General features: G+C 36.5%; 1 protein-coding gene across 13 annotated transcripts; it reads right to left on the reverse strand.

The window, feature by feature from the left end:
- Nucleotides 1-4,918: 4,918 nt before the first annotated feature.
- Nucleotides 4,919-25,134, reverse strand: LOC18434328 (cyclin-dependent kinase G-2). 13 transcript variants are annotated; one of them, XM_088868835.1, is made up of 13 exons: nt 23,157-25,134; nt 22,808-22,936; nt 22,517-22,652; nt 22,342-22,430; nt 21,209-21,320; nt 21,028-21,134; nt 20,429-20,514; nt 20,279-20,341; nt 19,851-20,158; nt 18,208-18,316; nt 15,519-15,571; nt 5,168-5,642; nt 4,919-5,010 (listed from the first exon to the last, which is right to left on the reverse strand). In XM_088868835.1, the coding sequence occupies exons 1-8, from the start codon at nt 24,704-24,706 to the stop codon at nt 20,295-20,297; spliced, it is 2,256 nt and encodes a 751-aa protein (XP_088724961.1). In that variant the 5' UTR covers nt 24,707-25,134; the 3' UTR covers nt 4,919-5,010; nt 5,168-5,642; nt 15,519-15,571; nt 18,208-18,316; nt 19,851-20,158; nt 20,279-20,294. The 13 variants fall into 13 exon arrangements, with proteins under 13 accessions (XP_088724961.1, XP_088724957.1, XP_088724959.1 ...); XM_088868831.1 differs by lacking the exon at nt 15,519-15,571 and adding an exon at nt 18,660-18,796; XM_088868833.1 differs by adding an exon at nt 18,660-18,796 and having other exon boundaries at nt 4,919-5,642.
- Between the last annotated feature and the right edge of the window lie 1,413 nt (nt 25,135-26,547).

Raw genomic sequence — 26,547 nt, forward strand, 5'->3', positions numbered from 1 at the left:
ACAGAACTTTTATTGCTTAAAAGATAATTACAGCATAATTATACTTCAGACATAAAAGTAAAAACAATAGAGGGAAGATGAACAGCAACTTTAACCAAAGAATTAGCTTTATCGTTGGCTTCCCAGTAGACATGTTGAAAAGAAAAAAGATGGTGTCGACAAAGATCAAGAATAATTTTCCCATCAGCTCGACATGTAGAAATACACAATCAACACAGCGAGGAGGCCAAACCACTACGCTATCCTACTACTTCACAAACACTGCAACTGCCAGGCACATTGATAACTACCCCAGCAGGAGTTCATGTGTTGTCTATAAAAGAAAACACAACACACCAGGAAGAGCAAAAAAGGAACATATAAATTGAAACAAATGGAAAGAGCAAATAGGAAACATAAAAGGTCCTTCATATGTGAAAAAGGATTTCTTCCTCTTGTGGAGCTACTTGTAACCGATTAAACAGAGGTACTTCACCCTTCCACAGGTAGATGATCTGAACGTAGTTAACAAGGTATCTTCCTTCCTGTCAGATATTTATTTGTTCTTCTTGTGTTGATATGGACTTTTCTTGTGCATGTTTTTGCATAGTTGTGATTCAATTTAAGAACCACCCACACAGCAAGCCATGAGTATTTTGAAATTCTGAGGTATTGATAAGTAACCTTCTCAACCTAGCAACCATCTTTGAACAAACAAAAATGATTTTGCCTGAGGCACTAAGTATATATAGTATGAACCCCCGACATCAAACTATATGCACTCAAACAAGAAAGCACACACTGTATTGTTACACCCAAATTCTGTCTTTATAACCTGCTAATTTTGTTTCGACCTATGCTCACCAATGGAAAAATGCGGCATCCTTTCATAGTAACATTAAAGGGTGCAGTTGGCACACGGATGCATCCGTAGCTGTAGAAGTAAAGTGTAACTTCAAATTTTATCATTGTCTATAATTTTGATGTAAAATGTTCTTAAGATTATCTCAAAATCTATTTTTATATCTAATTATAAAATTAAAAATTAAAAAATGATTAAAATCAAGTAGATCTATGAACATATGAAAATCTTGAAAATGGACAGTGCAGATAATATGTTGTAAAATACATTATTTTTTAGACTTAAAATCGTTTTATTTTTCATGGTCATACATCTCGATATCGAGATGATCAATCAAAGGGTTTTTCAACATTAAAATTACCTTTTCCAATGGATTTTTGAGGTGCATCCGTAGTTCTACTTTAAAAGGTTGCATCCTTGTATAAACTTTTTCAAACATTAAATTATCATTTGCCCAATCACATGGTTTGGAAGGTGAAAGGACTATAATATTGATGAAAATAATGACATGCATAGCGAGGCCCACTCACTAGACCTCATCGCTGGCCAAAAATGATGATGCACCCAACCTCATAACCGGCCAAAATGATGATGCGACAGCTATAACCTCGACTGCAAAGGTTGTATTATGGAGTCCAAGAGATTTTTTTCGATTTTGAGTAGCACACTTCTAAATGGCCCAATTTCACATTCAATGGCTAGAAAAGTGATTGTGACTTCTATAGACCACGGATAAGGAGTATTATTGCGTATTTTTACATCTAAAAGACAGTTGAGATCACTTAAATTTGTTTTAAGGGCCCTAATTATACAGTGAATGATTCTAAAAGAACCGTTGATACATGATATGCATGATTAGAGTTCTTGATTACAATAATTACAGAAAATACACTCACATCTCAAAAGTAGAAACTAGAAAGGATCCAACTTTTTTGTATGTATCTTTTGCCAAGGGATAGAAAAATGAAGCTGTGTAGAAGATTCACCACTTGGGCATTCGATACCAGAAAGGATGAACTCCTTTTGCCTGAACGTACCACAACATGAATTACTACGCGATGAAAATTATCTGCCAAAAAGAATCATGAAAGGGGCGGAAAGTGATGGAACAAAAGTAAAAAGGCTAGAGAGGAAAGAGAAGCATCAAAACAAAAATATCATCACTAATTTTAAATCCAAAACAGTCGGTGAAGCCGACAGCTAATATTCTTAAAACTACCAAAGAACCAATCCCAAAACTCTCAAATAATCCTTATTCAACCCTAAGATGGGTATAGAAAATATGCTTTTGGAGCCAAATAATCCTTATTTGGCTCTAAGATGGGTATAGAAAATATGCTTTTGGAGCGCATAAAGCATTCCAAGTATATTCTCACTGCAAGCACAGTTCTAGAATTTGCAATTAGTGGGCTATCGGATCTGAAGACCGACAGCTTAAATTACGTTTTTTTTATTTAACATTATTTGAAACTATATGAAAGGAAAATTTTCCGCACAACAAAAAACCCTTTTTTACCCATATTTCTATAACATTCACCCTATCTCAAAAAGTATATATACCATGAGACTATTTATCTTCGTTACAAAGAAATCATAATTACACATAGCCACTAGATATCAAATTGAATAGCTTAGATGCTACGAAGTACAAAAAAAAAAATTGATTTTTTGAATCCGATCAATGACACTAATTTGAAATTTAATGGATGAGAACGATTGTGACCCCCTTGTACCAAAGTAAATAATCTCTTTGTATACCTCATTACACAAAAAGTAAATGATCCCTTCATATGCTTCTTCACTACAAAATCATTCTCAATTCTAATAAAGAGGAATAATCATGTCCCAAAAAAGTTCATTCTCAATTCTAATAAAGAGGAATAATCATGTCCCAACAAAGTTCAGTGTCCCAATCTCGTCATTTTTAATTTTCAAGACCCTAGTCCATTATAATGGCAGCCACCACTCGGAAAAACGTCTTTTTGCAGTGAACAAATCTCCATTCTCACGTATCGGGAATTTTATTCCATAATAATCCACCAATAAATCACACACTGCCACTACGAGAGACAATACTGTCAAATAACACCCATGATTTTAACCACAAAATAGTAGTTTTTCCAACAATACGACCACACGAAAATGCAAAGGACATGGTTTCTATACGGCCAAACCCACATATGTAGGAATGTGAGCCTCTTAATAAATCTATTATTGAGATGGATTTTACGACATTTTTAAGGACACGTAATCTCTAACATAGAGACACGTATCAAAAAAGAAAAATCTCTCACATGAAGATCATGAATATGAAAAATTAAATAATTTTTAAAACCTAAAAATAATAATTCTTCTCAAAAAACATTTGGACAGTTTCGTTGTTTTTAGATGGAACACCTACTTACATCTAGCTTCACACTTTCAGAACCGCATAAGTAGAAATGCAGTCCAGCCACATCAAACAATTTTCCTTATGTAAATCATTCACGGTTCTCGGGGAAACATGACAAATTTCTTTCCACTTAATGACCATTTGACTGTCATTTGTACAATGGAAAAGCTTCATAACACTTTCCCGCCATATGCATCATATATACTCGCCATTGTCATTGACCAATATATTAAAAGCCGACTATTATACAATGGAACCACTAACTGTTTCATCTAAATCCAACTTCTCAAAGTACTTTATTTTTAATCTTTTTTTCTATAAATCTTGACTATGACATTTAGTATATGTCATAATCTCAATGAAAAAGTTTACATAAAGTTACAACCATAAAATGTAGAACTACGGATGCACCTTAAAAATCTAACGGAAAAGGTCATTTTAGTATTTAAAAACTCTAATTAATCATCTCAAAGCCGAATCAAGATGTATAACTACGAACAAAAAAAAACAGGATTTTGAGTCCCAAAAGTGATGCATCTTACCATACATTATCTAAACCGTCCATTTTCAATATTTTCATATGTTTATAGATCTCCTTGATTTTAACCATTTTCGGAGTTTAAAATTTTATAATTAAATATGAAAATAGATTTTGAGATAACCTTAATAATACTTTTACATCTAAATTATATGCTACGATGAAATTTGGAGTGCCTTAAATTGATTGTTTAAGGTTGCAACCTTAAGGAAACCACACTCTAATGTCAATGGGGTAAACCTTAAAAAAATATTAACAAACATTTTTGAAACAAATAACCAAAATAATCTTAAGCCTTTCCAGGGTACATTGATGCTTTTATTTATCAATAATAGTTTGCATATTTTTATAGATGCGAGTTTACAAGAGACGTGGAGGCACCAAATTTGGGGTCAAATGTTTTTTTTTCTTGAGAAATAATTTGGTGTCAAAATGTTTTGTAGTAAATAATTTAAAAATAAAAGTGTTACAACTATAATATTGTGATGGGGGTCATCTCAACAATACATTCAAATCAGACAGCCAAGAGAGATGGGGTAAATAGGAAAAATATATAGTCGGTAAGTATACAATAGGCTATTATAGAAGAGCGTGGGGAATCACTTGCATTTTCGAGAAGAGAAAAAAAATCGAGTTCCTAAACACACAATTGACCATCCAAGTATTGGACACCACTGCTCAATACCACAAGATTATTTTTCAAGGCACAAGATGTCGCAAGGTTGAGGCGGTTGGATCCCCAAAGTTTTCAATCTCTACATGGGGTTTTCCAAGTGGGAGTGAATGGTCGATATGCCCATGCCGGACCGTGTAATCTTACAACTATATGGAGCAACCCTAGGCCACTAACATTCGGCTGGCCTTGATTACAGCATAACCATGCCAGATGACTAACGTTAAAACACATCCCATATTTGAATCCCACCTCTTAACCTCCAAGAAATATACAAGAAATAACTAATTATTTATACAAGACATGCATGGGCACCAATCAGCGGTCCAACCGACAAGTCTGATATATCCCCGATAATTGTGTTGTGTGTGCGCTTTTGACCGCATATACGACTGCAATTGTATACCTCCTCAATACACAAGCTATTCTTAACCACTAAAGATAAATAGATGTACGAACACCAAGACCGCTAAATTTAGACCGTGCATCTCAGTTCTCTCCTCAAAACAGAAATGTACAACATACGAAGACTTCATATTTCCTTGTCATTTTGTACGAGAGGCTCCCTAATGAAGAACCAAAATAATAAAATGTCAAGAAAGAAAACCAATAAAAATAAGATATGCATGAAAAGAAATAAAACCAGAACAAACTAACGCCAGGATCAGCTTGTGTGTGTCTGCATGTGTTATTGTGTGTGTTTGAGAGAGAGAGAGAGTATACTCCAAGCTGCTGCGAGTAATGTAACATCAGGTAGAACGGTAGAAAGATATTGCTGACGAGTAACAAGAAAACCGCCATGAACATATAGAGACAGCTTCCCCTGAACACGTCAAGAAGAAAAGCAGCTCAAACCTTAAGTTCCAATTTGTCCTGCGACATGGAGCATTTCTTGACTCTGGCCATTGTTGGGGGGCTCGCGTCCAAACTTATCCTTTCCAAAAAAGAAAGAAGAAGATGCCCCATCCCAGATATTAGTCTTAAATATATAATTTCACTTACAGGCGACACTACCCAAAGGAATGCACCAAGAACTTTCCTGAATTAGCATCGAAGCAAAGCCCTTCCCCGTCTTTACGAGGTAACACACACCGAGAGAGGGAGAGAGCATGCCATGCCATTGTAGTGCAAAGAAATAAAGGGAGAAAGGGATTCTATACCCATCCCTGCTGACATGCATTTCAAGGGATTGAAACAGCTGTACAAAGAGAGGGAAAGAAGGGAGTTATCAGTGACCAGTTTGGATGCACAAACAGGTGCAAGTATAATATTATATGCTATAATGATCAGTGTGTGCGAACTTGCCATGTGCTCAAAACAATCCAGCCCAAAACCGTGTTGAACTCCACTTCGCAGGAATAACTTTTGCAATCTCCACAGCAATGTTACATGGACAAAGACATGGGCAAACTGTCTACTATGCATCTTGGGTATCTAAAACTTCAGCCTAAAAACCAAGTACGATACTACATGTTCGTGTTATATATATACATACATATATATATATATATATATAAAGAAAAAGTGTATATAAAGTTGCAACCTTAAAATCTAGAATTACAGATGCACCCCAATAATCCATTGGAAAAAGTTGTTTTAATGTTGAAAAACCCTCTAATTGATCATCTCGACAACTAGATGTATGAATATGAAAAAAAAAGATGAGTCCCAAAAATAATGCATCTTGCAACAAATTATGTAAACCGTTCATTTTCAAGGTTTTCATATGTTTATAGATCAGCTTGATTTTAACCATTTTTTAAATTTAAAATTTTATAATTAGATATGAAAATAGATTTTGAGATGATCTTAATAATTTTTTACATCAAACTTACATGTTATGATAAATTTCGGAGGAACGCCTTAATTGGATTATTTAACGTTGCAACCTTATAGAAACCACACCCATATATATATATATATATATATATATATATATATATATGGGAAAGGATCCTATCAGCCCATGTGCTAACTGCTACAGTGTCAGACAATTGTCTAGATTCAATATGGGCTGATCTGACGATTACGACCTCATTTCGTACTTTAATTGTAATTTTTTTTCTACAAATCCAAATCACTTGAAATTTTAGGAGTTCATTCTTCTTATCAACGCACATCTAGTAAAAATATAAAAAAATAATTTGTAAAATATAAATTGACCAAAATACCCCAAAAAAGTTTTAGAGGTTTAGTCAATTTATATTTGTGAATTTTTTTTTATATTTTTATTAGATTCTCCTATTTTTCAAATGATTTGGATTTGTAGAAAAAAAATGAAAATTCAACTACGAAATAAAGTCGTAATTATTGGATCAGGCCCAGTTTCAATCTGGGCCATTGGCTGACACGGTAGCAGTCATCCCGTGGGCTGACAGAATCCTTTCCCTACATATATATATATATATATATTAAAAGAATGAAAATTAAAGTATAAGATAAGAAATTAACTTGCAAATACAAGTTTTTTTTGTGCAATACAATAAAAATATATTTGTTTTGATTCTTTTATTCTTAGAATGATTTTTTCTAACGCTTATTTGTAATAACATTTTACTTATTGCATGTCAACATTTTTTTTATATTTAATTCTTGTAATGGACTTTGACGTGTTATCAAAATGGTTAACTCCATCAAATATCAGTAGACCTTTTTCACAAAGATTTGAATCCCTCGATGGAATGTTACAAATTTGCACAAAATGCAATTTTATTCAGTCAGTACACTCTTTCTTGGAAAATTCATAGCCAATCTTTTACCAGGGTATGCTCATTTACCTTTCCAGAATTTGGACTTAGCCCTTAATATTATCCTAGTATGATCCAAAGCACAAATCCCACTCTTAATATTATCCTAGTATGATCCAAAGCACAAATCCCACCAAGTGTAGTTTACATTTTTGTATAAACCATATTTAGGATTACATTAATGTCATAGAAAGCCATTACCAAATGCATACAATATATATAAACATATATATCTGTGTGTATGCATGTGCGTTATATAAATATATATAAACATATACGTGCCATACAATTGTATAAAATTTTGTTAATAAATGCATCGGTTTTATATGAAAGAGACTTCGTTTCTTGAGTTGTCATGTGTGATGAGTGGCATCATGATATTGGATGTAAATGTGACGAGAGAGCATTTATATATTGGTTGCACTCAGGCAATAATAATTTCGAATAACCAAATGCCTTTAGTAGTTGGCGTGGCGGTTACAACTTTTAACATAATGTTGAGAAGTATGGGGCTCCCCATAAATGAAATGGTTATTGTATATATACAAAAAAAAAGGGATTCTCCATGACTTACAAGTAGATATATCTTATATAAGTATCAACATGGTGTGCCAGGCTAAATACATTAGCATGTTCAAACATGAGCAAAAATAAAGTGCCGGGTAATATTGCTCCCCACAGCAATAAAGAATTTTTACTTCATTCTACCAAAAAAGAAAATTTCACTGCAATGATTGGGTATCAGTCATGAGTATTTATCGGGGACAAAAACAACATACCAAAGTATTGTTATCCTTCCCCCAAATCGCGAGTGCTAAACAGAAATCTTTTGAGATCTATGAGGATCCTTCGCTTTTCTCCAATTATTTTCTCTTTAAGGGTTCGTACAATGTGTACGACACATTTTTGGGACCTCAAGCTTGTTGGGGCTTCCAGACATGGAAGTAAGATTCATTGATTCCTCACTAATCATGGACAAAACCTTGCACATACTAATTTCCTTGCTCCCAGTTTTGATTTAATTGCTTTTTCTTGTGTATAATTTATTATTTAGTGTATAACGAACACGTGCTGGTATATGCCAGCATTACATGGACATTTGACACTTGTCCAAGTGTCCAATGCTTCATCTAAAATGCCAATATCGCAAGACACATCTATACAAAATTATTTTAAATTAGAAATGGGTTAATATCATAAAATTTAGATTCTTGTTTAAACAAATCAGGAGTATGACACTTCATGTTAAAATGATAACATGAATTTGTTAAGCAAGCCATTTTTAGCTTACACAATGGAAAATGTAAGAGACATCTTCTTTGAAAGGTTACCAACAGACTGATTATACAACACAAAAACTCAACCATCATAATAATCATCGTCATCATTCAAGCCTTACGTAAACTAACTGGGGTATGCTACACAAATCATGTTCTATCATTCCGCTCTATCAAGGGCCATTGTACCCTGAGTCAAACCATAACATATCGCTTCTCACGACTTCGATCCATGTGTTTTCGGTCTTCCCATTGCCCCTTTGGAGCCTTCCACTTGAACTAAATAACCATTACTAACTAGCATTGTTCTAGGTCGACACTACACATTGCCAGACCACTAAGTCTACTTTTCATCATTTTATTGCCTATTGCAAATGCTCCAAAGTTCCTCATGAATTCTATCCTTTCTTGTCTTACCACTCGTACATCTCAGCTATATTCATATTATAGATATGTTGTTTCTTGACTGCCCAACATTCCTTCTCATGAAGTATGGCTGGTCTTACAGAGGTCCTACAGAACTTTCCCTTCAATTTCATTAGAAAAGCGACGGTCTCATAAAACTTCAAAAGCACATCTCCATTTTGTCCGCCCTACTCTAATTATATGCGCAACATCTTCCTCCATCTACCCATTCTCAAGGATTATCAACTCCATATATAAAAAATAATCTCTTTTAGGTTGTTCTTGGCCATCAATCTACTTCTATTATTGCTTTATTTAGTCATCTATTCCCTTCCCACCCATAAAAGGCTGATGGTTTGACTCACGATACATTGGGCTAGCCAGTAAGAGGCAAATGATCCATTCAGGGGCTTTAATCAACGGTCAAGAAAGGCAGGGAAGAAATGAATGGACCACTCACCTTGACCTTTCCCTCCATCAAGAAGGATGGAGAAGTTTGGCACTCAATCGACTAATCCCCACCACCCGACTTAATGGTTGCATAGCCTGCGGATTCCCCCCCATAATAGACAAAATGGATGGTCGTTTTCCCAGAAGTTGTGCTTCTTCCGGTCCCATCCCCCCATCCTCTTTAGCCGATTGATCAAGCAGAAGAGAACCATGATATAATGTGGAAGAAGCAGGTAGAGATCAGGCGGTCCATCCATGTATTTTGTCTTAATCTGGCTACTTTTAAAACCTTTAGATTCTAAAGCATCGCTCCAAAGTTCTTTGTATTGACACCATCTCTAATCTCATCAATCAAAGCTATGCCATACGCAAATAACATACACCATGGTATGTCATCCTCTAGATGCCAAGTTAACCCGTTCATAACCAAAACACAAAGATATGGGCTCAACACTGACCCTTGATGTCGGCCTACTGTCACAGAAAACTAACTTCTCTCCACTAGTTGTCGTCACCCTAGTTAGCGCTCCCTCGTACATATCCCTCACCATGTCAATATATCCTCTAACAACTCTTTTTTTTCCCAACACCCACCAAATTAACTCGCTAGGTACCCTTTCGTATGCTTTATTTAAATTAATAATAACCATGTGGGGGTCTTTGTTGTTCTCCTTAAATTTCTCAATCAATTGCCTAAGTTAGCAACACAGCCTCAATGATTGACCTCCCTAGAATAAAACCAATCTAATTCTCTAATACATTCATTTCATGCCATAGTCAGTGCTCAATCACTCTCTCCTACAGTGTCATAGTGTGGCTCATAAGTTTGATCCCTTGATAATTCGTAAAACTCTCTATATGCCTCCTTTATTCTTGTCAATAGGTTCCACAGTACTTGTCCTCCATTCTCTGGCATTTTCTTTGTTTGCAAAATCCTGTCCAGAATATGCCAATCTCTCCCATACACTTCCAAACCTCTATTTGTGTACCATACAATCCTAGAGCCTTTCCTATCTTCATCTTTCTCAAACTTCTTTCACTTTAAAATACCAAATATCTTAAATCCTACAAATGTGTATCTATGACCTCCGACCTTGTTTACATTACAGGTTTCTCCTAACTTTGTGCTCCCACATAACAATTTTTTAAAATAAACTCCCCACCTTTCATTGACCTCATCATCGTCCTCCAACAAGACCCTTTGGTCCTCACTTTTAATACATTTAACATGATCTCAATCCCTATACTTCCACTCTTAGTTTTGCGAGTCTGAAAACATCTTTTTCACCTTCTCTTGCCCCCAATTTATCGTACAAATCACCATACGCCTTAAGCGTATCCTTACCATTTTCTAAGTGTTCTTCTTGGCAGTTTTATATTCTCCTAAGTTTTAATCATTTCTATTCCATTGCCAAGCATCATAATATGATCATTTTTCACTAATAGGCTTTTGAGCCTCATCACTCCACCAACAAGTTTCCTTATTTGAATGTCCTTTCACTCTAGACTCACCTAAAATTTATTTTTCCATTTAATATAATCAACATCAATTTATTCTCTAAATAAATTTATTTTCCCACTTTTTAAATTCCACCACCTAGTTCTTCAACACCTATTAATTTCAATCCTCCTCTTCCATCTTTCTATGCAAACATCCATAACCATGAGCCTATGTTGCGTGGTCAAACTCTCTCTTGAGATAACATGGCAATCTTTACATGATGGCCGCTCTGCCCTCTTAACTAGAAAAAAAAAAGTCTTTATAGCTTTTATATAAGGGTGTGGATTGTATAGAGCCTAGGCTCTAAACAATCAAATTAGAGCCTACCTTCAAATAGTGTTGAGAAATGTGGTTTCAATACTGGAAATCGTTCTGATACCCTTAAAATATATTTTTATCTTTATTTATAGTGTAGATCGACAAATCTATGAAAACTTGAAAATCTCGAAAAGTAACTGTCCAAAAATACATTCCAAAATACACTACTTTCAAAACTTGAAATCCATGTTTTTCTCATGTCCATGCATCTTGATGTCGAGATGATCAATCTGATGATATTTCAGTATCAAAACAACCTCTTCTAGTGAAATTTTTGAGATAGGCTCTAATTTGATTGTTTAGAGCCTTGGCTCTATATAAACTTTTCCCTTTATATAATCCACTTTGTGAGTGCCTTAAATGTTCATCTCGTCTTTTAAAGAAGGTTTTTACTAAGCTATAACAAAATCAAGAATAGCATCACCCATCTCATTTCTTCCCCCAAATCCATTTCCTCCATGTACCCTTTCATATCCTCTATTATCTTTTCATGTATGACCATTGAAGTCCCTTCCTAAAAATGCCCTCTCCATTTGGTATTCCTTGGACTACTCCATGTACTCCTAGAATTGATAAGACATTGCTTGTAGAAGGCAACTTGAGTATAATCATTGAGCATGTGAAAGACAACTTAACATCATCGAAAGGGAGAAATTTCTTTTGGGAGTCCATATGATTACATGAAGCGACTCTCAAGGTCTCTATTTTGCAAAAATAGGCCCTCTCTAGCTATATGAACAATGAGTAGGATCGATGGCATGAGTGGTCCCAAAAGAAGAGTTGGATAATCGATCTCTCTTTCCTTCTTATCATAAAGCGTGGATCTTTTGAGAGGTCAAGAAGCCGACACATTTGTTCCTAGCTCATCTAGCTAGGCTGGTTCAAACATGCTAAACTCCAAAAAATCATTGCAAACCAGAAGATTTTACCAAATAATAACTAACTCCAAGAAATTTCTTTACAGTTATAGTGGTGTTTCTTTGAAATAATAACTAATGCGGGAGCATTGGAAGGAACACGTGAAGTTTTTTGAGAACATAACAAGGACACTCACACCAAGACTGTAACTAATTACATTTCTAAGGAACAGGAACAAAACGCTCAAAACATAATGAAAGGTAACATATGAAAATCAGAATACCAAATAATGCAGAAGTGTGCCTCCCACACTTGTTCTCAGATATAAAAGTTGAATTCTAGTAGGGTAAGACATAGGGAATGAAGATTAATATCAAGACTAGTCAGAGTGTTAAAAGAAACATCACTAGCACTTACCCTGACCAATGTTTAAAAATTGACTTCGCCAAGGTAGTAGGCCCTTGGCCAAGCTGAGTTACTCAGGCGAGTCCGAGTAACTCACCCGATTACACTTCGAGTTTAAAAAAATACAAATCAAAATAACAAATAATATTATATAGAATATAGCCATCACTCTTGTAACGCTCGACGTTAAATGGCGAGGTGGTTACATTATCAGCTCTCAGGTGCTCCTTTGTAATAGGTCTTGTGTTCAAATCTACTGCTCACCCTATTTTTAACTCTTGTTTTCTCTTTAAAAATAAAAAAACAAACGAAGAGAATTTTTGGTGGGGTGAATTGACCGTGATGGGCCATGAGTGTGAACACTACCCAATGTGCCATTAGAACTTTCAAAGCAAGATTGGCAGCTTATTATATAACTATTAAAAATGTGTCTTCACGTTTGAAAAAAAAAATGAAAAATCTTAATAGGGTGTAAAGAAGGGCAATGTTTATTGGGGAGAATCAAACCCCAACCGCGATGGACCGTTAACATGCACACTACCCAGTGTGCCATTCGAACTTTCAAAGCAAGATTCGGCAGCTTATTATATATAACTATTAAGAACGTGTGTACTAACTCGGCTGAGTCGAAGTGACATCGGCCAAGTCCCGAAACACTAACCCTAAGAATATTCCAACATCTCTAACTAACAAAATACTGCATCAAAACTCAAGCATGTTTTATATGATTAACCAACTTGATTGATTGATAATAGGGAAATATCATAAAACAATATCAAGAGTAGCGATAATGAGAAATATCTCAGTGGCATTACATCATACCTTTGTCAACCATAGAGCTAATCCTATCCACTCGTTGCCAATCAATCAACCTCCAAATCTCACCACTCTCATGTGAGTACCTTAGGAAGAGGCCATTATAAGTTCATAAAGGTTTTAAACCTCTCCAAAACTCTTGGCAACTTAACACGGGATTAGTAATTATTAGAGCCACTATGGGACATAAACGTGGTTGTAACGAGTACAGGGTTTTTATGTAAAACAGCATCCATATATAAGTCAAGTAATAGTGACCGAACCTCATGCTCCCTTTCTCAATCATGCAAGAACTCTCTTTCTTTCTATCTTGAAGTTAGGAAATCCCAGGGATCAAATCCTAGATTTCCTCCACTTTATATGATGAGTCCCTCATTTGGACCAAACTGCAGGCATAGTAATTATGTTCCTTTATAATGGAAAGGAACAAATGTCAAAAGAAGACAACCTCTCGATGATGCTAGATTGAATACCAGGGGCATGTCAATTAATTCAATTATCCAATACAAACAACCAAACAGCTCTCATAACTCGATCATGGATAAAGGTGGTCAATCATCTCTTCCTCTGAAAGCAAAACCATTTCGGACCTACTGCTGAAAGCATTCACTCTTTCGAAGTCCCCATAGACAAGCCAATTATAGGCCAAATCATTGGTGGAGAAGGCCCGAGGTGAGAAAATACCACTTTTGTACGAGAATTGTTGAAGGATATCATTAAGTGAAATGCAAATATCATGATGATCTCCAAGATACTCGCTAACAACACTACTCAAAATGTAACTTCATTCAACACTCTTAATAGTTTCACAGATACAATTTAGCAGTACTAACAATTAGATCTTTTATTGAGGTAGTCCTCTCCTATAGGAAACAACTTCATTTCCCGAGCAGTTTACACCTATGTTTGGAGAACTAGACCAGTCTGTATGGCCCAACGGGTGGACACGGGCACCAGATAGGTTTCCGCTTCATGTTCATGTCATACTATTTTTTATAGTTGGGTTACCTAACAAGCCAATCATCTAGAAGAAAGCAAGGAAATCATCCCCTGTAAAAATGAGTAAGGAAATTATTTCCTCATTAAGTTACTAGGATCTCCCAACTAGGTCTCGACCCACTCCGGGTTCTCGCCTTGGCTTTCCAATATAGAGATCCCCATGGCTATGCGATTTAAATTTTGGAATCTCACTCCCCACTTTATATGAATTGCTCCTAGCCTCTCTCTCTCTCTCTCTCTCTCTCTCTCTCTCTCTCTCTCTCTCTCTCTCTCTCTCTCTCATAGTTGCATGGATCTCCCACCATAGGTGCCGATCCCACTCCGGAGCTCTAGGAAAGGAATCTTCAAGGGATCTCAATTTTAAAAATTTGCTATCTCAATCCTGACTTTTAAGGATCAGAATTCCTACTGTTAGGAACCTCGATCACAGCCCTAGGAGCAAGATAACAACCAAATTGATGATTTCCTTAATTTATAGCTAGTTAGCAACACAACTATACTTTTAACATAATTGCATTGCTTGCTGGTTATAAGTAAAAGAGATCCCTATTTTAATGAGTATACATAGACTACACATAGAATAGCACCAATTAGGTGGGGCAACTTGGTTCAAGAGGAAGGTTCTCAAAGGCCAACGGGAAAGCAAAAAGGACATAGATGGAAGTAGTGAGAAGAGATATGGTGAAATACGGTCTGATTGAGGGTAAAGCCCTTGTGCGGAACAACCTTCAAGTAGCCAAACCCAAGTAGCAGGGATAAGGTTCACATGACGATGATGATGTAGACTATACATACTCAAGGTTTAGAGCAGGATCTCCAAAAGGTTGGTACCAAGACCCTAAAAGGTCAGGATCAAGATCCCCAAGGGGTCAAGATCTCGATCCCTAACATTTGGGGATCTCTCTCTCTCTCTCTCTCTCTCTCTCTCTCTCTCTCTCTCTCTCACACACACACACACACATATTCATGCTTTTGGAGGTTGTAAAGTGTAAAATTGTAAAGCAACTTGACATGCTTTTGGAGGTGTATTGTTTGAAACAGTAAACAAAGCAGAATCATAATTTATTTAAAAAAAAAAAAACTTCCTTGTGTTGTAGTAGTTTTTGTGATGTCTCGATATAGTATTTTTCTATTGTATTTTGTGGCATTATTGTTACAAAAAATACACCTGAGAGGAATATAGAAATATTATTCATAAGTTAGATAAAATATAAATAATAAGTAATATTTTTATGCTGACGTTTTATTGAGTTTTGTGGTTTTATTAATTAAATAATTGTAAAAAACATGTTGCCTACCTAGTAAACTTCTAGCATGTGATGATCCCTCGCTCCCGCACCAACTTTGGCTCCTGTTTCCACAAACTATACATTTAGTTTAAACAATTTTTCCTAAAAGCATTTTTTTCTTAATTGAAACTCATTTTGAATATTGTCTTAAATGTCATCACAAAAAAGGGTACATCACACCTTACTTTTAACTCGTTTTGGCTTAATAAAAAAGGGAAAATGGATATCGCCATAAATCTCTCATTAAAAATAGTCCCTTTTTAAAATAAATTAGATCAAGCTCTCAAAAAGCAAACTCGCTCTCTTTATGGTTTTTGTTAGGTTTCCTAATGATCTAGTATAATCTTTTAAAAACTTATTTATTTAATGTAACCGGTTCATTCACTTTGAACCAACAAATTAACAAGAATGAACCAGAACGGATGATTTGATCAGAATGAACTAGACTTGCTTCTCCACATAAGGTCCACTTTTTACACAGCGCTCTACAAACAAGATGCCATGTGCATGGTAATTATAATTAGGTTAGTGGAATTAACCGAAGGGATCAATTACCTCAACGTTTCACAAAGGCAAGTATCACTACATAGATGCCCCTCCAGATCCACAACACATTGCTGAAAGCCCAAATGACATAAAACTCCTCCAAAACACATTAATCCATACAATCTTGGGATAAGAACACTCTCCTCTCCTCTTAGGCTGGGATCGAGAAGGGCATTTTAATGCATGTATATGCAGTAGGTGTACAATTTCTATAATAGTGCATTGGTAAGTGTTCATTAATACCAAATGTAATGGAGGATCTCTCTAAAATGCAACAGTATCCCCCGTAAATATAATAGTTGATATTATCTAGGATCAAGCATCAGCAAATGATGCCAAAACCTCCAAGCCATTCACCCAAGAGAGCTTTATTTGGCATTTCATAACTTGAAACCCCGCAGTCGCTTAGATCGCTCCAAAGTGGGCAACTCTTTAAACCAGATTCTCATACATTTACGTCGACGGTAGGCCTCACCACAAAAAGGCAAGGCTCATAATAAATTCATGGGCGAGGACAACCAATAATACAGCCTCTAGTTCCCCTCCCCCACTCTAAATCCTTGTTATCAAACACCTCAAATATGTACAAAGACCTGAGACCACCTCATATGCTCTAAAGAATAAACTAGAGGCAATTGATGCAAGAGAATGCCTCTTATTTTTTATTTTGTCCCACCAAATTTTAAGGATGTATTTTCAGGATTTTTTTAATATATATTTAGGGGTTTTTCAAGCTTTTTAGAAATTTTTGAGATTTTTTATTTTTTTTTAAGATTTTAGGGGCTGTTTCAAAAAGTAGTTGTGCCCTTTTTTACTTTATTTTGAGGGATTATCAGATTTTAAATATTTACTGTAATTTCGTTTTTAAAATGTTCATTTTTTCAAATTAAATAATCGTAAAGAATGCATTCCTGACCTAGGGAGAGATTCTAGCATGTGTTGATCCCTCGCTCCTGCACCCACTCCTACTCTTGCGCCCACTTCCAAACAACGATAGCATGCATATCATAAAGATTGTAGAAAAAAGAAAAGCAAGCTCAAGCCAGCATGGCTTGGTTGGGTTTGGCTCATTACTATAAATGAGACAAGGGAACACAGCTTAGCTCCGCTTCATTAGCCAGTAAATCCTGTTGATATGAGCAAAGCAAAGCTGGCTTCTGAGCCTACTCAGCTACCATGAACTGCCTAAATCAGGAGGTATTCCACTAGGTCCATCTCGGTGCTGTAAATCAACACGAGGTTGTCAACACCTGAAGGCATCCCCTTACGCCTAATGACCACCATTAATAACCAACATTGGGGCGAACACTCGATGCATTCAGGGTAGCCATAGGGATTCATCAGTTTCAGTGGTCAAAATTGGGAAACTAGCTTGGCTGTTCATGGTATGATGGATGTTAACTTCCCCTAATTTACCCCAGTCCCAGACACAATTTAGAGTTCTGTATCTCCTCAATGAAAGATCCTACACGCCAACTTGAAGAACACAGAGCCCCAGCATGATTGATAAGAATGCAGTTAAGACAGAATATGGATGGTCACCTAAAGCTCAATAACATGCCAAATATCTTCGCTAAGGCTCTGGGAAACAAATAATAATATCTTCCTTCACTTAATGAATATAACCAGCCTAGAAACCCAACCAAACATTTGAAAAAGACTTGCCAATGAAAGAGCTATCATAGTTAACAAAAAACTAAAGAAAGTCCCAAAATCATTAAAAGAACCTCATATTTATTAGTTACTTTTGCAAGTGACCTATATTATGTTGAAGGACAGCAGATTTCTCAGCAAGATGCGTCAGCTAGATCACAATCACATTGTTCCAAAAAACATTTGTCCATTGTATTTTTTATTTTATTTTATTTTTTGATAATGTTAACCTCATTTGTCCATTGTATTTGAAAGAACATATCCACAGTTCAGCTCTGGGCCTACTATCAGGGACTACTAAGCATAATATGATTATGGGCAAGTTATAGCAGACAAACATGCATGACATGTACAAGACTAAGCTCCAAGCCAACTCATAGTAGTGTGCTGTACTAAACTTCAGACTTGATGCACCATTAGAGTCAACATAGAGCAGCAGGCATACAATGCAAGGAAAAAAAATAAGAGCAGATTAGAAAAACTAAGGGACGCAATGTACCTCAGTTGAACTTAATATCAATGACCGGAACATGCAAATGCACAATCAATTCTGCTTCCTGAGAAGTTTACTGGCAATTCCACATCTCCTTGACCCTGCTTCCTTCTTACTGCATTGACATTTTCAGAAATCTGTCATGAATCATGACTATCCTGATCATCATTGAGCACTTGAATTTTCTGACATGACCAGGAGCCCAGAGCAAAGGATAACAAAAAATTTGAGTTTCCATACACAGTAATTGCGGAAAGAAGCTTGTCATTTGAACAGGCCACAGAAAGGGAAAAGGGCTAATATAACAAAGAGAAACCAGAAACTGGGAGCACCTACGAGGTTATTTAAAGCAAAAGACCGCATAAACAATCTCGACAAAAATAATGTGCCAGATACCCAAAGATATAAGTTGACTTCCTTCATGTGAATAAGAGGGAGGGCTGTTGAATAATACTGACCACAGTAAAATATCTAAGCAGCATGAAGGTAGATGTTCATGCAGGAACATATTCCTCAAAAACTGAATAGTTGATATGGTTCGATTTAGAATCCATCTAAAATCTTTAGAAACGTTTGCTGATGCCACAAATTACAACTGCAAATGTATCGAAAGAGATAATTCAATAACAAAGCCCTTCCTCACTAAGTGCAAAAACATGCCATGTCATTCTTTTTGACAAGTACATGTCATTCTTTTTGACAAGTACACGTCATTCTTTTTGACAAGTACAAGGAGACTGAATTTGCAGTCAAACTTTAAATAAGTTAACATACAAAAGGAAAATAACCCAGGAAGTGAATGAGTTCAATGCAACTCTGAGGGAGAATTGTGAAATTCACGTTCTTCGATTCCACACCAGCCAGCACCAGAATAAATGAATTATCTTCATGTGATGCCTTTTCCTTTGGCAACAAGTATAACTGTTCGTGTTGACTATGTGATGAAAAGAACGTTCAAAAGAAATTCGACTTCCAGTTTTTTCATCAACAAATACCAGCATACCCACATGCACTAATCTAAAAACTAAAAAATAAAAAATATAAATAAAAAAGAAATCCAAATAAGAGCTCGAAATGAGTTTATAAACTATATGCATTAAGGGGGGTGAGCAATGATTAAATCATTGCAATTCACAGTTTTACACTTGCATAATTGAATCTTCCAAAGATAAGATGCAACGTCTCAAATAAAAATTAATAGTTCTCCTTAAACAAGGTTGGTAATGGAGCGTGATAATTTAACTGAAGTACGCATTGGAGACAAGTATTAGAGGACCCTTCATAGGGAAAATAACTCCAAACCAGCTGCCAGTTACTATTTCCTATTGATTTAGAGAATACAAATTTACCCTCCCCATGAATTAACAGGAAACAGCACAATGATTAAATCGTCAAAATCATCCAACATGTGCAAGTGGCAATTAGGATTATCAAATCTTCCTTCAAATCGAAATGCCAAACATTGAACATCCTATTGGAACACTGCAGCTCAAATGCCTCACATATCCGATTCAGTTAACATGATTCTAAAAAATAATCAAGACCAATTAATTCTAATACTTTTCCCAGTGAGAAATGATCCATCATGGATGGGAAGAATAATTTGCATGTGTATTTCATAATCCATTTACAAGATTTCAGCAATTTACCTTTTTTACATGTTTTGCCTTCGAAATCGTCTGATATCAAAAGCTAATGTCTCCTCCATTCCACACCAACCGCCTCTTGCAAACACAGCGTGAAGATCAAAAGTACAGGTGATGCAAATACTATCGAAAATATCCATTCTACTTTGGTAGTTAATGGCAAGTTATAAGAGCAATGTTTTACAATGTTCTGAAATTAAAATATGTTACATACACATTTCCAATGAAACCGATTTTACCAATGGAAGACCATTATGCCACACCCTGCAGTGCAAGCTGCATCCGGGACGAATTTTTTATGATAACGGGAGCTGAAGAACAAAACAGGTCCTGTAACATAAGCCACTTGCTGGAAAAACCAAGTGAATATCTCACTCCACATAGAACCCCCATCTGTGGAGTCCGCTAAACAACAGCATGAATCTCCTCACCTTGCAGAAGTTCTCACTATCTGCATGTTGTCGTGCACTGCACACATCTCACCCCAGAGGCAACTTCAAGGCAACCACAGAAAATAGACAATGAGATCACAGTACAAAAATTGCACCAACATCATATGGGAAGTCCTTAACCAAACAAACCGCGTGTCCCCAGTTCCCTCTGCTGCAGTTCTTTTCTTCGTTGCTCTTCCAAAGGGTCAGGGCTCTTCATCACTCTCCTCAGACGCCTAAGATATATAACATACATGGAATAAACATTAGTTGCTTGATTATACCTGGAAAGTGAAAATCTGGTAACATATAAACTACGGAGACAAGCAGGGATGTCAGTGTCATACGCAGGAGAGGTTTCAGATTCTGAATGCCATTAAATTAGGATTTGGCAGTATGGCAACTACTCAGTTTCATATAAACATAAATTCAAAGAGACATCATAGACCAGAATGACTTGGTGTGATTCAATTTCACAACAAAAAAGAACCATGCCAAAATTAAACCAAATCCCAAAACAAATAGTACACCTTAGTAGCCATAAAAATGAAAATCAATCCTTGAAGATGTTCAAGGTTAAACGTGACAATTTCATAAAAAGAAAATGACTGTCAAGTCTAAGTCAACAACATCTTCAATAATCTAGTAAGAAGGACAAGAATCCAGAGAAAGACGACATGAGCTGTTGACATATCTCCAACCAAAGTATGCCTCACAAGTAGAAGAAGCAAGGCAACATAATTCGGTACCTATCATGAGCATGTTGAGGTGGATATGTCGGCATGAACTCCTTCGTTTGCGGCAAAGGAACCTCACGGAACCACTCATGTTGGAGAGCAGCCTCAGCAGTAATCCGCTGCATTCAGGAAAATTAAAGCAATAAGTCCCAAAAAATTCAATTAGAACTCAAAAAAACTATTAATAAAGTACCTTTTCGGGGTCATATTCAAGAAGCCTGTTTAACAAATCCAGTCCAGCCTCTGAAAGCATTGGCCTGCCAGTGAAAGATGTAGGCGGGAACTTGTCACGAAGCTTGTTGTACCTGAAAGCAACAGATGAAATGATACAAAAAACATGATAAGCATATCACTCAATTGGGAAGTGCTACCAAGGCAAACTGGAAAGCATGACCACAACCATCCATGGCTGGCAGCCCACGAAAAACAAAATAAATAAAGCAAAAAGGAAATATCAGATGGTTGCATAGCTTATGCACAGAATAAATCTATATCTGCATATGCATACTCACATGTGTCAATATGTAAACAATATTATCTATGCACACATACATATACATGCATATAGAGGCTTGCTAGCATGAATCCCAGGAGGAGTAGCCTCTTAAATATGCTCCCAGGAGGAGTATCCTCTTACATATATATCTGCATATGCATACTAACATGTATTGATATGTAATCAATATTAGTGTGCACACATACATATACATGCATACAGAGGCTTGCTAGAATGAATCCCAGGAGGAGATATGCTCCCAAACTATGAACTTGCAATGATCCCACCTTCAAGCAAACTAAGTGGGGGTGATTCGCATAATTTACCAAGAACAAACCAGTCTTCGTACATGGATTGGGAATGTTTAGCTTGGTTGAAACACAAAGTGCCATTGCCTGTGTATAATTTGAGATGTGAGATTGTAAATTACTACAAATTACCCACACTCGAATGTGATGTACCAGAAGGAAAGGGTATTCAAATGTTTAGGAGCATTTCAAGAGAGTACTTTACATATGGGGTATCCTAGCAAATCCCAGAAACAACAAATGCACACACACAAATGCACAGGCATACACATACAAACACGCGCATGCATGCAAGCACACACATGCACATGCACATGCACATGTGCATCTGTTGAACGGAGAATCTTCAGGTACATTTCAAGCATGTACACTACATATGGAGTATCCCAGCAAATCCACATGCGCGCACCCACCAAACCCCACACACACACGCACGCGGGCGCACACCCACCCACTCACCCACACACACACACAAACACATGTGCACATTGTGAATGTATTGGAAGGAGACATGTTACTTACGGCTGCTGGACAAAGTTGCACTTGACACCAGGCAATTGGGCGAATCCTGGCCATCTCTTTGCATTTGGTGTCCCAAGAACCCGAAATATCTGCATTTAAAGAGAAAGGCTAAGCACATGAGCAACATAATGCAACGGCTGCATAAACAAACAGCAGGCAATTGTTTTCGAATTACCTTGTCAAGTTGGTCAATTTCACTTTTCCCATTGAATAATGGTTCCTTGCTTAAAAGTTCAGCCATTATGCATCCCAATGACCACATGTCAATCGCGGTTGAGTACTCTTTTGCACCTAAAAGGAGTTCGGGTGCCCTGCATTAGTAAAAGAGTTTAGTCATTAAAATATAGTTATTGACAGGTATGGCAAGTAATATATGTAAAACACAGGGAGAAGCAACAACTGTGAAGAGTAAAGTGAGTAATAGTTAAATACTAGCCCATAGAGCAGTTAAGGCTGCTGAATTTACCTATACCATAGAGTGACAACAAGCTGTGTGTAAGGCTTCAATGGACTGCCATATTGACGAGCCAGACCAAAATCGCAGATCTTCAGATCCCCTTTATTATTGAGAAGAAGATTGGATGTCTTCAGATCCCTAAACACATTGTACCACAAAATAAAAACAAAAACCATAAATGTTGCGCCGATGTGGAAAAATAAACCCTTTTCACACTCCAATTGCTACCAAGACAAAGTATGTTATGCCAAACATGTAGGCATACTAGGGAAGATAGCAACTAAGGGAATCTTGATTGCTAACAAAATTGACGAAAAACAAAATAGACCAAAGAGGAAAAACGGGGAAATCAGAATACCTGTGCAGCACCCAATTATCATGCAGATACTTCACACCTTCGAGAAGTTGCAACATCAGACACTTCACCTCGCTCTGACTAAATGGCTCTTTCTTAGTCTCCATTAGCCCCTTGAGATCGTGATCCATATACTCCATCACCATAAATATACTATCAAGGTTGCTCCCAACAACCACTTCTTTAACATCAACTATTGAAGGATGATGAAATGATAATAAAATATTTATCTCTCTCAAAGAAGTCAGCGGAAAGCCTTCTCTTTCCTTCTCCATCTTCACCTTCTTTAGAGCCACAATCTCACCCGTCTTCTTATCCTTCGCTCTATACACAACCCCATATGTACCCTCATCAATTCTATTAAGCCTCTGAAACTCATCTACACTCCGACATCCCTGTAACATGTTGATTGTTCTTGTAGGTGGGGGTATGGGTCTTAAAGGGGTTGTGGGTCTCTCCTCATCCTCAGACTCTGTGTCCAAACCAGAGCCATGTTCAGTGTGGTTTTCATCAATTTCCATTGGGTCATCATTCCTATCTCTCTCCTCTTCATCTCCACTTGTTGAGCGCTGAGAGTTTCGAGTTTCTCTCTCTATACTTGCAGACTTGGGTTGAGAACCATCAGAGCCATCACCAACAAGTTCACCGGCCTCTGGGCTTGCTGGTTTATTTCCCCATCGAATCTCGCCTTCATCCTCTGAAACTTCACCATGAGGAAAGAGATAACTATTGTCAGCCCACCTTGAGGCTGAAATGTTCCTTGCAGGCATGTATTCTTCTTCTTCCTCGTATTTGTGCACAGGGCTTTCAACTAGCTGTCCTGGCTCCCTATCGAAAGCCACATCACCATTTGAAACCCTACTTTCTCTCTCTATTTGAAAACTATCTGTCCTATCGCTACCCTCTAAAACCCTAATTTCTCTGTCGCTCTGACTATCTTCCCTATCAACACCATCAGAAACCCTAATTTCTCTCTCATAGAGACTGTCTGTAACCCTAACTGAGTGCTCAGTATGAGAATCATGTGCCCTAACCACTCGAAAACCAGGAGAAGATTTTTTAATCATCAATTCAGAAGAATCAGGCTGAAAAGCAAGGGTTCCAGAAGGTACCTTTAATGGAAGACCATGAGGCAAAGGGGGAGGTGGGGGGAGAACCTCTGAATCGCCAGAAAAGAGGCCAGATTCTGATAAAGCAACAGCCGTGGGAATTTTCCGGTGAAAATTTCCAGCAGGCTTCACCACCTCATCCCAAGTGATGGGGGAAAACTTCCTTTTCCGTCCATTAGAAGAGGCTCCATTCTCTGCAACTTGAATTCGCTCTTCGGAAGAAGCACTCCCACTCGATAGCTCTCCAGGCTCTCGATCATTGTCTCTACAACTGACCCTCGCTTTTTCCATCCGATTTTGGCCGGAATCCCTGCCTGAATCTCTGGTTTTTTGCCGGAATTTATCCTCTTTCGTGTAACTAAGAGGATCTCGTCGTCGTGAAACTTCAAGGTCACGGGGCCTGTAGTCTGAATCTCTGTGACCACCGTTTCTACTGGCGGCCATGAAGGATCTTTAAAATCTAGGTTTTTTCGCGCTGAAAACCCTAGATCTTCTCTGTGAATAGAGATCGGAATAAGCAAGAAAACACTGGAGAGAAAGAAACTAAATATAAATAAAAAACCAGATAAACGAGAATGGATAGATAACAAGGAAAAGTTTGCCAAGCAAGAAACCCTAGAGTTACAGAAGAAAGAAAGAAGACAATGCCCTAGACTTCGCGCTGGTGAGGAAATCTGTTTTAGATGAACTTTCCTTGTATTCTGCTTAATAAAGGACAAAATATATTACTAAGCCAGGGTTGCACATATCACGCGAATAAAGGGGTACCCCATATTTATAGTTGATGCAGGGCAATGCACTTCTAAATTAAAAAGGTGGGGTTTGCACGGAGCCGAGGCTCTAAACAATCAAATTCGAGCCTATCTTCAAATAAGATCGAGAAAAGTAGTTTTAATATTGAAAATATTTATGATAGCCTTAAAATATATTTTTATATTTAATTATGAAATTTAAAACTTTAAAAATACCGTAGATCGAGCAGATCTACGATAACTTGAAAATCTTAAAAATTGACGGTCCAAAAGCACGCTACAAGATGCACTATTACCAAAACTTGAAATCCATTTTATTTCTCATATACATGCATTTTGATGTCGAGATGATCAATTTAAATATATTTGAGCATCAAAACAACCTCTTCTAGTGAAATTTTTGATGTGGGCTCAAATTTGATTGTTTAGACCCTCGGCTCTATATAAACTTTTCCTAAATTAAAACATGTCTAATGCCTATCTTTAAAGAAAATAGAGACCGAAAGATTAAAGGAGACCCTACATGTAGTAGAGTTGATGTAGGGCATGGCACTTCTAAATTAAAAATATGTGTATAATGCCTATCTTTTAAAAAAGAGTGTGGTTTGTATAGAGTTCAGACTCTAAACAATCAAATTAGAGCCCACCTACAAATAATGTTGAAAAATATGGTTTTAATATTGGAAAGTTTTCTGATAGCCTTGAATTATATTTTCATTTTGAGTTATAAAATTTAAAACGTCAAAAAATAGTGTAGATCGAGCATATCTATAAAAACTTTAAAATCTTGAAAATTGATGGTAAAAAAAATGTGTTACAATATGCACTATTTCCAACACTTGAAATCCATTTTTTCTTGAAATTATCTTGATGTTGAGATGATCAATTTGATGATGTTTGGGCATCAAAACAACCTCTTCTAGTGAAATTTTTGAGGTAGGCTCTTAAATATTTGTTCTCATATTGATGCATCTTGATGTTGAGATGAATTTCTCATATCCATGCATCTTGATGTTGAGATGATTTTCTCATATCCATGCATCTTGATATTGAGATGATCAATTTGATGATATTTTGACATCAAAATAACTTTAAATTTTGAGGTAGGCCTTAATTTCATTGTTTAGCCGAGGCTTTATATAAACTTTTCGTTTAAAGGCCTTATTGGGTATTGAAAATATATTACAGGGAAATAGATTACTAATAAATATAACATTTACTATGTTTGGGTACATTTATTAATAAGAAAATGAAAATAAATAAGATAATATTTTCCCAAATATCGTGAAATCTATTACATGAGGGAGTGTCGGTAAATATTTTATACTAAAAAACCATTTTTTCTCCTTCCTCCTGCATACATCCTCTTCTCCGTCTCAAACTCCTCTTTTCCCTCTCAACCTGGTAAGCTTACCACTTCTCTCTCTCAAACTCCCTTTTTTCCGATCCAAAGCCATTTACCATTTTTAAATTATGGTATCAATTTCTCTCTTCCCATCATTTTACTCCAATACACTCTTTCTCTCTTATTTC

This window comes from Amborella trichopoda, chromosome 6 (assembly GCF_054954075.1).
Source record: "Amborella trichopoda isolate Santa Cruz 75 chromosome 6, AtrichopodaSantaCruz75HAP2 v2.0, whole genome shotgun sequence".
NCBI classification, from domain to species: domain Eukaryota; kingdom Viridiplantae; phylum Streptophyta; class Magnoliopsida; order Amborellales; family Amborellaceae; genus Amborella; species Amborella trichopoda.

What these genes read in the sequence shown, in the direction of transcription:
- LOC18434328 (XM_088868829.1), bottom strand. Translation starts at nt 24,706, where the DNA reads ATGGCCGCCAGTAGAAACGGTGGTCACAGAGATTCAGACTACAGGCCC. An exon ending in TGCAACTTTGTCCAGCAGCC is followed by an intron (nt 21,321 to 22,341) that starts GTAAGTAACATG and finishes TGTTGCTTTCAG; the next exon opens with GTACAACAAGCTTCGTGACA. An exon ending in CCTCAACATGCTCATGATAG is followed by an intron (nt 20,515 to 21,027) that starts GTACCGAATTAT and finishes TATATATCTTAG; the next exon opens with GCGTCTGAGGAGAGTGATGA.